We start from the raw sequence: 12,236 nt of genomic DNA, 5'->3' as shown, positions 1-12,236 counted from the left end.
CAGCAGAGGAACAAAGAAACACTGGTTTTGCTTACAAAATATATTATCTATTAGATATAAATAAAATAAGTTACATTATATTTGATATATTAATTATTCTAAATTTATTTTAACTGAATATCCATGGTGATAATATACAATGTTTTTCATTTTATAAAATGTTTTGGCATACCTCAACTCATTTGGGCATCACAACAAACCTGTAAACTAAATTATTGTTTTCATTTAGCCATAGAGATGTCTGAGATTCAGAGAAGTTAATTGATACAGTAATGAAGAGCCAGTTCTCAGGCATAGGCATTCTAATTCCAAATTTCATGTTTGTATTGTTCCATTGTGTGCAAATCAAAACAATATGAATATTATAGCAGTCTGATTTTTTTATATTTTCAGATTTACGAAATACAAACTTCTGGAATATTTTAATCAATATCCTTTTTATTTTTTAACTCTTTCATTGCTATTATTTTCTTCATGAAGCCCGCTCCAAATTAATAACCAAAAACTTAGTTTCTCACACACCCAAAAAAAGATTTCCTTTTAACAGTCAAGGATATGGGATGTTACAACATCAACTAGGAATAGTGATTAATTATAAATGCTTGTGATGATGCGCATCTTATATGAAACCACAATGAAAGTCACATGGAGCAATAGAGCTCCTGTGCTTAGGGAAGTAGCCTGAGTGGAAAGATCAATAACTGAAATTTATTGTAAGTGGAGATTTAAAGACATGAACTAAACAATTCTTAGTAGCCTAACCTTTTTACTGCTCATCTGACCTACACATGGTGAGATGTGTTTGATTCTGGAGCTTTTCTTCGCTTCCTTTTCTCCCTTCCTTTTTCCTTTCATTTCTTTTTTCTCTTTCTTTCTTTCTTTCTCTTTCTTTCTCTCTCTCTTTCTTTCTTTCTTCTTGCTTTTCTCTTATTCCTTTCTTTCTTTCTTCTATTTTCTTTCCTTCTTTATTTTTTCTTTTTCCTCTCCTCTTTCTCTTACTTCTCATTTTGTTTGTTTGTTTGTTTTTTGAGACAGAGTCTTGCTGTCACCCAGGCTGCAATGCAGTGGCGTGATCTCGGCTCACTGCAACCTCTGCCTCCAGCGTTCAAGCGATTCTTCTGCCTCAGCCTCCTGAGTAGCTGGGACTGCAGGCACCCACTACCATGCCTGGCTACTTTTTGTATTTTTCGTAGAGACGGGGTTTCACCATGTTGGCCAGGGTGGTCTCGAACTCCTGACCTTGGGTGATCTGCCAGCCTCAGCCTCCCAAAGTGCTGGGATTACAAGCGTGAGTCACTGCACCTGGCCTATTTCTCCTTCTAAATGTAGTTCTTAGAGGAATAAATCTTGAAACATCTACCTAAATTAATAAAGTGTATCTCTTTGAAATTGGAAGATCAGAGTTACTTTTTATTTTTAGAACACATTTCTTAGTGGAAATCTATTATTATGTTCCATTGTGAAAAAGCTTGGCATCTGCTTTTAGTGCTGCAAGAGAATTAAAATATTTCCAAGTGAAGCAATCATTTCTTCCTTCAGTACTTGTTATCTTGAAGTGTCTAGAGTCAGTAATCAGCTGAAATGTATGTGTGTGCATAGATATACATATTGAAATATCAAATTTTATTTTCATTTCCAAAAAAGTAAAAATATGTAAGTGATATTTTAGATTTAATCCATTCTAGGAAAAGCTTATGAAGAAATATCATTAGTTGCAATATAGAGTTGTTATAAATAAAATTTACCAGGTAAATAAAATAATAGAAGATGAAACAGAAAATAGATGGAAGTTTGATGAATTTGTCACCAAAGTTCTGGGAGAACCATGGAATAAGAAAGAATACTGATTCTAAATTCCTATGTCCAGCTTTGCGCACACACGTGTGTGTGTGTCTTAATAACACTTAATGTAAGAACTATTCTCTTAACAAATTATTAAGTGTGCAATCTGCTTGTTGACTACTTTGAATGCCGGATTTGCTAGAATTCCCTATATAGCCTCAGATAGGCCACCTGAAACCCTTGATCCTCATTTCCTTTTCTCATAAATAAGATAGTTTCTTAGTTCCTAGTAACACAACAAAAGTGCACATAAAACCACTTTGTAAAGTTATATAAGTAAATTAACATTAACATTCAACAACATAATATGTTAAGATCAATCATTAATCAATGATTCGTTGGAGTGTTTCGTTTTTAAAAAAACAAAGTGATGTATCCAAATAGTAGACTACAAGCTGAGAGCCATTTTTAGATTGAGCGAAAGATTAATATAGTTATATTAGGTTTGGACAAACTTTCCTTACTTTTGATATCTAAGAACATAGATGTTAACGTTTACCAAGTTATTAGTTGCCCAGGCCTGAAGAGTTGCCTAAGACTGGGTTGCCTACAATTATTACCAATAGTTATGTGTGTTTAAATCAAGAAGTGTTATTGGCACTCATATTAGTAATGCTAAGCCTAGTCTGACTCTTAATATCCCTTGTGTGGTTCCAGACTATTTTTAGAATAAAATAAAGACACAAAATTACCTTTTATAAGAAAAATATGAGTACAATGCCAAAGCCCATCAGATGAGCCATCAGGGATGTATTTCCCTATATTCCATCTACCTTCACATTTTATGAGAACTAAAAGCATAATCAATAATTTAACAAGCTAATGGACATATTTTTAAACACAATTGAACTATTCTGAAAAGCAGCACGCTGTCAAAGCCACAGAAGCAAAAATGGAAACTGCCTGCTAATATTTAATACCTATCTTGAAAAATACTGTGCTGCAGCATGAGCACAAAGCAAGCTGCCCTAAAACAGGGTGCCTCTCTCCTTGCTCTGCAAAGCAGCTATCCAACAGCTCTGCAAAGCTGTTGTTTCCTTCTGTGTTTGTGATTGTGCATTTTTTTTTCCTAGGTACCAAATATCTGACTATTCTGTAAATGATTTGACTTTTAAAGGCACTGTAAGGCACAGGACTAAATACCCAAATATTCAATGTGTACTTTCACTAAAAATGTATGCTCTAAAAATGATTTTCAATTCCAATTTAAAAATGCTGTATAATATATTCTGGCTACTGATATTCGTGATCATACAGTTTACAATACCATTCTATTTGTCACACGAGTAGCAAAAGCAAGGAAACTCTTCTGGTCTTGGCAGTGAAAATATTCTAACTCAACTTGGAGAGTAATGCTTCATTCTGTGGATAAAATAAGACCTTTCACTTTTATTTTGATCTTCCCTTTTTTCTTCTCTTCTTATATTTTGGATATTGGCAGCTTCATAAGACAAAAACAAAATGTTAAAAAGAACAATTAATTGTATAATTTTTAATTAAACATTCAGGGGGATAACCAGTTGCCTAATTTATTTACCACCATTCCATTTGTCCTATGACAGTGTGTTTACCCACAGTTAAGGATTATCCATAAAGTTCAATTATATTTACTCAATTTCCTATCATCAAGATTTATACATTATAATACGTAAAGCTTCCTTTTTCCTTGAACTTTAGATACATCATTAAACAGATTTATTTCATAGGTAATGTCTTCCCAAATTTTGAATATATGTATTGTATCTGACAATCAGGTTATGAAAAACTGCTTATATTTCTAATGAATAGACTATGAACGTGCCCATAACGTTGCTTGTATATTTTTACAACAGATAAGAAAGTTTAGACTTGTTTTATGTTTGGTTATAATGAAGTTGAGAGCCTTGAGAGTTGAGGGAGAAACATAGGTAGAAGTGCCAACAACAAGATAAAGGCAGTCCAGAGTGCTTGATGACAGAAGCAATGGCACCCAGACCTCGGTGCCCTCTTGGAAAGCCTGCTGCAATTGGCCTACTGAAATTAGCACTTACTGAATATCTTATTCTCCAATGCGTCCATTGAACAAGATGTCCTTTCCTGTCCTTTTCATATGAAAGATGAAGCTCTGCTTGTTTGAATCAATGCATATCTCTGAGCGGCAATATTTCAAGGTTCAGGAGGCTGTATATATAAACCATTTTTATCCATGTAGTACTGTCATACTTTCCGCAGATGATACTTTTGGGAGTACACTATTGAAACAGATTATTTTTAATATGCAATAAGAAAATAATAATCAAAATAAATATATAAAAAAACAAAATAGACAGTAAAAAATAGTAGCAACATAAGTCTGTGAAAAATTATTTGCTATCTCATACCACATGTCTTTTGAATTCTCTTATTTATGCCTCAACAACATCCATTTTTAATTTGTCTTATACACTTAACACTCTCTGAAATAGGTTTTATTTTGTTTGTTTAAAGAAGCCATTTGCCCAGAAATGCTAAAACTCTTAAAATGCTCTGTCTGCACAATAGGTGATTTTAGCAAGCCAGATATGCACAGTTAAGCTGTGCTTGCAGAATTGTTTTTCTTAAAGTGCAACCAATTGACCATATACCAGCACTAATTTGTTTCTAACCAGTAAGGCATGTGCACATGTTGTCCCATACAACAGTGATTGCAACCAATATGGACAGGGTGCTTGTTTTTATTCTCAGTAAAGGAAAATTTAAATGCAGCAGCATGCCTCAGCTTAGAACCACATGTCTCCAGACTCTGCTTTCTTTCAAAGACAAATTTTCCATTTGCCCTGCATTCAGTTTTACCCTTTTTTTTTTTTTTTTTTTTTTTTTTTTGTCATCAAACAAAGCTTATCCTCCTAAGAATGTTCTGGAAAAATGACTTAAAATCACTCTGCTACAAAAATCTTTTAAAAGTCTACATTAATACCCTAACGAAATGATAATATACATCTGCTTATGATATAAAAATACTCTTTACGATACTCTCAAAGTAATATTCTTATTTATAATTTTGTCAGACTTTAGACTCTCACAGGTGCCTTACAATTCCTTCTTAAAATAACAATGCTAAGAGGGCAGGTGGTAGATTTCTAGGACATTATTATATTTCTTCAGGCATTTAGCTGGCAGCCTGGTTTTCATACTATTTTCAGTCCTGGGAAACCATAATTATCCTGAAGCATGCTACTTACACTGTCTTATTTCTTAATTACAGCAGTGACATGAGATAAATGCATACTTAATGGGATCAAATGCATATTATTTTGTGGTGATTATCAAGAAGTTCTCATGACAACAGTGGCAATTATATGGTCATCAACTACTGATACCATGCTATGTTACAGAAACTCTGTAACTAAGTCCCGCCAAGAGGGAACTTTCTATTTGAGATAAAAGAATTTAAGGGTGAGAGATTGGCCAATTTGACATTGGATAGTGTTATGTTTATATAATTTATCTAGGTAGAAATTTAAGTTAAACCCCTAAATATTAGTTGATACAATGATTTTACTTGAGCTTCACATGGAATCATTTAAAATTTTTAAATGTTTTAAATTTTACTTGAGATTCCATATGAATCTCAATTAAAATCATTGTCAACTAATATTTAGAGGTTTAACTCAAATGTAAAGGGATTAAGAGGCTTAACTTAAGGGGTTTAACTTAAATTTCTACCTAGATAAATTAAATAAATAATATTTTTTAAATATCTATTGTCTTTTTTGATGATTCAAATAAAATATTTGAATATATTCCAAGGATTAAAAAATGGAATAGAAATATGATAGCAGTGATATTGTCTTCAAAGATAAATTTGCAGCCTATTAGTAATATTCTTCTCAGATGCTATAATTCACTGTCTTAAAAGATTTCATTTAAGGTTTCCAAACTATTTTTTTCATTCCAATGTAAAAAGAAAAATAAAAACTTTAAGCTGCCAAGATAATACTTACATAGTTTTCTACTGCCTTCTATAAAAATATGTTCTTTGTCTTGCTTTTTTGTTGTTGTTGAAAAGGGCAAAAGGAAAAAATGATGGATGTCAAACTCAATGTATATACATGTTTTGGCGAAAGTTTCAGTTACATGTCGGAATTGGGAATCTGGCTGCCTGGGTTTAAATTCCTACTCTGCCACTGACTAGATGTAGAACTTGAACAAGTTGCTTAACTGCTCTGTGCTTCATTTTCTTCATCTGTAAAAGGAGACAATAGCAGTAGTTACCTGTAACAGCGTTGAGAGGATTTAATTATTTCATCTATGTGAAGGGCTTGTAATCCTGCTTAGTACATAGTAAGCAAGCACTATATGAATTTTAGCTATGATTTTATGTAAGTTAGGGACATTAAAGGCACATTCTCTTCTCTACCTTCAACCATGATGAGGTGTGACTTTGATCATTTTAACAGGTTTCCTTCAGATATTTTTTTCAGTATTCTAGTATGACACATAATAGAGAATGTGTTTTCTACAATAAAAAGGGCATTCAAACAATGAATTGATATCTATCAGATTGGTCAGTGTAATATTGATCAGTGACATATATGTCTGTATTTGTTTAAATGATTCCATATGAATCTCAAGTAAGACCATTTTATCAACTAACGTTTAGGTGTCTTTAACGCATAGAGGGGTTTTAACTTACAGTGCCTTGCCAGAGTAGATTTTCTAAATTCTGGTACAAGGTAATGCTTCTATTATTTTTTAAGATAAAAGACCTCCTCTTTAGACATTTACAATTATCCAGTGACATATTAGATCATGGGAACAGAAGGTCTGCGTATAGTCTTTATTGCATGGCTAATATCTAACCAGGTGTCAATAAAATTAACATTGGAATAGTTCTGCAAACCCATTTTATTTCCAAATAACCATACCAAGAAACATAAACCCTTAAAAAAAGTGTCAGCGAGTTTTCATACAAAATATTAGCCATGAGACACTTGACTTTTCTTCTATATTATTTTTCTGTTCAGCTTCAGATGTTACATTTGTTCTAATATTATTATTTATAACCTTATTTTAGCCTTGCATTTCTAATAAAGTTAATAAATTATTTCATTATAATATTTGGGTTGTTATAAAACATTTACAATATAGATCAATACAGTAAATAGTAAAATGAATTTTTAAGATAATTAAATTTGAAAATATTATGAGATTGAGGAACAAATACAAAATTATGCTTGTCACAAAGTAATGAACTCTCTTTTTTATGAGTTGCATAAACAATCTCTGCAATTTAAATCAGAATTTTGCAATTTCTCTTTTATTTAGTATTTTTTAAAATCCCTGCTGCAATGCCTAATTAACTAAATATTAGATAATGTTTGTAATAACATTTGAATTTTTGGTTGCTCTTTCAATACCAAGTAATCTAATTTCACTTTTTCTTTGTCTATGATACACAAAAGAACAACACTGAAATGCCATGATATTTTTAGGGTTAATATTGGGGTATGAAAAGTTGTAAAAGGATTAATGAATGGGGAAGAGTTTCTGGCTAAATGCAATCAGTTTCTGTGCAAACATTTACAGTCTCTACTGCAATAAAATTTGTTTAATAAGACCACAAAGAAACACGTTTTCTTGAGTCTGATTCTATTTCAACCTGTACACATATCTACACCAGAAAAGTTCTGGAAAATTTGTTTAATTTTAGAACAGGTCTAATATTAGTTCTTCACTGGTCTGAAAGTTACTAGATTGAATTTGATGGTATTTGTTCCACAATAAGCAAAAGTGAGATGCAAAGTAACACTATACTTCTGAAGAACAGTGAGGAAATGACACTCTCAATTTCAATTTTAATTTTAAAAGTGAGTTTAAGTGTTATTTTGTGATTAAAATTAAATGTGTGGCTTTCCACTTAAAAAGATCATTGTACTTCTTGTGAAATTCCAAAGTGAGGTGAAGTGCTGCCTGGGGCTTGTACTGCTACTTTTGAGCTTAAGCATATGATATTTTTGTGGTCATTTTTATTTATCTTTCAGATCAGCATTTTCATGACCCATTTATCAAACTATGGAAATGACCGCCTAGGGTTGTATACCTTTGTGAACTTGGCCAACTTTGTGCAGAGCTGGACCAACCTGAAATTGCAAACTCTGCCTCCAGTGCAGCTGGCCCACAAGTATTTTGAGCTCTTCCCTGAGCAGAAAGACCCTCTATGGCAGGTAACATTTAACATTCTCTCCTGGGGTGGAAGGAAAGAAACTAGCAATTTGTGAATGTATAATTTGTGTTAAGAACTCTGCTGGACATATTAAAACTGGAATTTAACTGCAAATCCTCTTTTATACAATAGTTTTATTCTCTTCCTCAACAATTTTTGCTTATTTTATAAATTGCATTTTTTGCTTGCTTTTCTGGGTTTTTGTTTGGTTGGTTGCTTGGTTGGTTTAAAATTTTTGCTTTGAAGATGTTGTTTTATTGTTGGTGTCTCCTCCAAGCTAATCATTTTAATTTGCATGCAGTGTGAGCACTAACTAGCAGTAAAATGGTTAGACAGTAGATATCTAGAGAAATAAAAACCTAGAGCCACGGGAATCTAAGACTTATAATTAGACTTTGATATGTATATGTACAACATTGTGTATATAAGAAAGGAAAAGCAATTTTACCTTGTATCCATATAGAGTTAATCTCTCAAGCCTATCTTCTCTTTTCTTTAAATGTAACAAATATTTCACTAACAGTAGAACTACTGAAAAAGAGAATTGTCAGTGTTAGGATTGTTTTTACTAATAATTCAACTTCATATGGGGCCACTTAGCCTGGATGCATCAAATGTAAACTATCTGCTTCTTGGCAGTTATCTAGGACAATGTTGCCTCCCATTTTCTTGCCTCTTTATGCATCAGATTACATCGACCCACAAAATCAATAGGCTGGCTGCAGAGAGCAGATCAGATAGTCCCCTGCCAAGCAGTCGGTTGAGAAAGTAGCATCACCATTAATGAGAAATTACTGTGAAACAGACTTTTTGTCATCTTCTTTCCCTCTCTTCAAGACTATTTGTTTCTCTTTGTTTCATAAATCATATTACATGCCACTCTCTGTCTACACTGTCAAAAATGCATCCAACACATGTTCATTGTCTATCTGTTATGTGTAAGGTAAGGCTAGATGTTCTAGGGCATGCAAAGAACAAAATACATTTTTTCTTAAAGCCAGTGGAGAGATTTCTCATTATTCACTATCATATGTTTCAAATCTGTTTTAAAACTGATTGCTATCATATGTCATATTATATTCTGATAATTTATTAAGCAGCTTTTTACTATTTGTGTTTACATTGAACTACGCATTCTATTTACCATTCCAATAAGTTACTTGACCATCTACCATTTGATATGCAATTTAGAAAGACAGATAAATAGATAGAAGCATAATTATTATGAGCATATATCCACACACAAAATAGAATTGTATAAAGACAAAGCATGTGTCCCACAAATGGTGGTTATTCAAAAGATCTCACACACTTTTATGAAATTGATAAATTATTGATGGTAAATCAATTCTTTTGTCACAAATGTTTATATAAAATATATCTATAATATTTATGGTACAGTAATAGTAAAAATCAGACAAATTAACAAAGATTTTAGACAGCTTACATAGAAAGAATCCTTCAATGGCCTCCAGCTCCATCTCTACTCTTCCTCTATCTGTAGAAAAAGGAAAAAGTTTTTTTTAAATGATGAACTGAATTTCTTGATATTGTTTGAACTTTTTAAGATAATTGTATTTATTAATATGTTTGGATATCAGTGACACTTTTCTTAAAAAATAAATATAATCAAAGATATGCCAGCTCCAATATGATTTGGAAAACATGATGATTCTAAGTATTGATTGAAGGTTTGTTAAATATGGAATACAGTGCTGGTAGATTAGGGGTGTAAATGGAAATCAGAAATTAAAGTATGGGATTATTCTTTCAGAAATCATATCATTCTTGGAAGATATAAGAAATATATATTTATATATAATTTGCCAGTGCTGATAATTTTAATTTCACATGATATCATAGGGGTAAGTTCCTTGGAAGTTCATCATAACAGAGAGAATAGCTCAGAAAAGATAACGTAGAGTTTGCAAATTTTCATCATTGCTGTTGTTTATATATGTTTAGGAATTTTTATACAATTTATCAAAATATAGTTTTCTATAAGAGTACTTAAATGATACATAAGCAAATGTTTTCCTACTGAAAGACTCCCTTTGCTATTATGTGAATTATATTATTTATATGGTTACTTTTCACTGAAACTTTAAAGTTACAAACATTTTTGTTAACTAAAAATCATATATTCCCAAATATATTTAAGAAGAAAAACAAGGAATAGAAAATAGAGTAGTTAAGTTAAAGAGAGAATTATTCAGATACATGAGATTTTGAGAACAGTTGACTTACTGCAGCAAATCCAATAAACTTCGCCAAACACATCGTGTCCAAAAATCTTCAAGCTGTGAAGTAACAATAAAGTGCATAATACTGAGTTTGTTTCCCTGGTGATTATCTCTTCTTTTCATATTCATATCTATAATAGGCCATTTAAAATAGGCATTGTCACACTTTTCTCTATAAAATATGAACTTAGTTTTATTTTACTTAGCATCAATTGGTAGGTTTTTTTATGGCCCATTCATCACAATGCTAGAGAGCTAGAATAGATAAATATAGTGTGTTTCTGTTATTGTTACAAAGTGTCAAAATAAAACATTAAAGTGCTTTTTTGTATTTACCAGTGTGACTTCTTACTCAGTATATTTCATGTTTAAAACTAAGTCAACCATTATCTTTCTTTAGATTTTTCAATTCACACATTCTTGTTACCACAAATAAAAGAAAAAGTGAAAAATAATAATATTCACATCTATTTAATTTCCTTTGGTTCCTCGTGTAAATTTTCATTAGCACCAACTACCGTATATGTGAAGCTGCTTTGTCACCTAATTAAAAACTGCAATATGAATATCTGTCAATGGGTAGCCTGATAAGTACGGCACAAAATGCATTTGTGTTCATCTCTCACTGAAAGTTGATTCTTGCAAAGGTGATTAATATGGGAATGTGTACTGAGGACACATATGAAATGCAGTCCCCAGACTGTATCCTTGTCAGTTTAGTCCTTAGTGTGTAAGATTCTTAAAATTGTACTCACTGGTGTCTATTAATTCATGTCTCTTATTATTTTGGTAGAATAATCACTATTATTTTGGTGAAAGAATAAGGTTTCTTTCTTTTTTGTTTTTGTTTTTTATTTATTTATTTTTTGCTTTTTTTTTTTTCCTATAATTCTCATTATAGGAACCAAAACCACAATATGGAGGAAGTTACAAGGTCAGATTCTTACACATGAACTAATCGATGCTTTTAAGCTCTCAAACTGTCAGGTTCGCTCAGTTCCAGTCTTCACTCCATCACTCCAGAGTCTCACTATCAACAAACATGCCAAACATGATGTGGAGTCCTGCTTTTCTGTGTGACCAGGAGAATGCTCAAAGAGCTGAAGTTTTCTCTCTCCATGCCAATGTCTCCAGGGTTAAAGAAGTGGGAAAGTAAATCACAGAGCACTAATCTTAGATGGTTAATCACTTTGCTGATTCTAGCTGTCAAGACATCCAGCCCCAGCTTAGAAATGATGAAATTTGAATAACTGTGACATAAACAAATCTTAAGATCTAGTGACTTACACACTATAGGTTTTATTAGTATGTGTCTGTTGAAGCAATGAAGGAATGCTGACACAGAGAATTAAAGACTGTAAGAGCAGAATGAGAAATTAGGGACATCTAGCTCAACCTATTCATTGTAGAGAGAAAATGGATGACACACAGTGAAGTGAAATGCCTTGTTCTAAGTCACATGGCTTATTAGGAACAAGTCAGGACAAAAGCCTAGGCTTTCTGACTCCTCCTCCAGGGTAACTTCAACCAAAAGATGATGGTTTTACAATTGAAAAAGCAAATATACTATTATCATCAAATCTCTATGTCGAATGAAATGTCAGGGATAACTCCTTACTTTAGAAGGAGCTGACAGTTAGTCAACCTATGCTTTTGAAGTACCTACATAATCAAAAGAAATTTCTTGCCTTCATGGAACTTATAAGCCACAATAACTGCTTGTTATGTGAACAAAATAGTGTTACAATTTTGTCTTGATATTTATTTCTCTTTTTACCACCCTGTAACTTATTTATAATTATATTACTGCACTTACCACAAGGTATTGCCTGTCATATACCTGTTCCTGCAAACCTTGAAGAATGAGACATTTTTGGTTCATATTTGCACCCTGGAACCTAGCATAGTACAATAGCCACTGTCTTCAAAATATCATTAAAGAATAACCAAAAGCAAAGGGCTGTGTG

General features: G+C 32.3%; 1 protein-coding gene and 1 long non-coding RNA gene across 4 annotated transcripts in view; one reads left to right on the top strand and one right to left on the bottom strand.

The window, feature by feature from the left end:
- NDST4 (N-deacetylase and N-sulfotransferase 4) overlaps positions 1 to 12,236 on the top strand; it is a 291,849-nt gene that overhangs the window by 239,251 nt on the left and 40,362 nt on the right. For all 3 annotated transcript variants that reach the window (XM_074040976.1, XM_005555785.5, XM_045392807.3), the window contains one exon: positions 7,845 to 8,027. In XM_074040976.1, coding sequence (XP_073897077.1) covers positions 7,845 to 8,027 — 183 coding nt within the window. The remainder of the gene's footprint in view (positions 1 to 7,844; positions 8,028 to 12,236) is intronic.
- LOC135970984 (uncharacterized) lies at positions 5,811 to 10,328 on the bottom strand. Its single transcript, XR_010586961.1, has 4 exons — positions 10,274 to 10,328; positions 9,474 to 9,524; positions 8,475 to 8,557; positions 5,811 to 6,046 (listed from the first exon to the last, which is right to left on the bottom strand). It is a non-coding gene; the product is annotated as an uncharacterized lncRNA (long non-coding RNA).

The sequence above is a fragment of the Macaca fascicularis genome, chromosome 5 (assembly GCF_037993035.2).
Source record: "Macaca fascicularis isolate 582-1 chromosome 5, T2T-MFA8v1.1".
Classification (NCBI taxonomy): Eukaryota; Metazoa; Chordata; class Mammalia; order Primates; family Cercopithecidae; genus Macaca; species Macaca fascicularis.
Note: the sequence above shows the minus strand (reverse complement) of the source record. Positions and strands in the feature narration are given on the sequence as shown.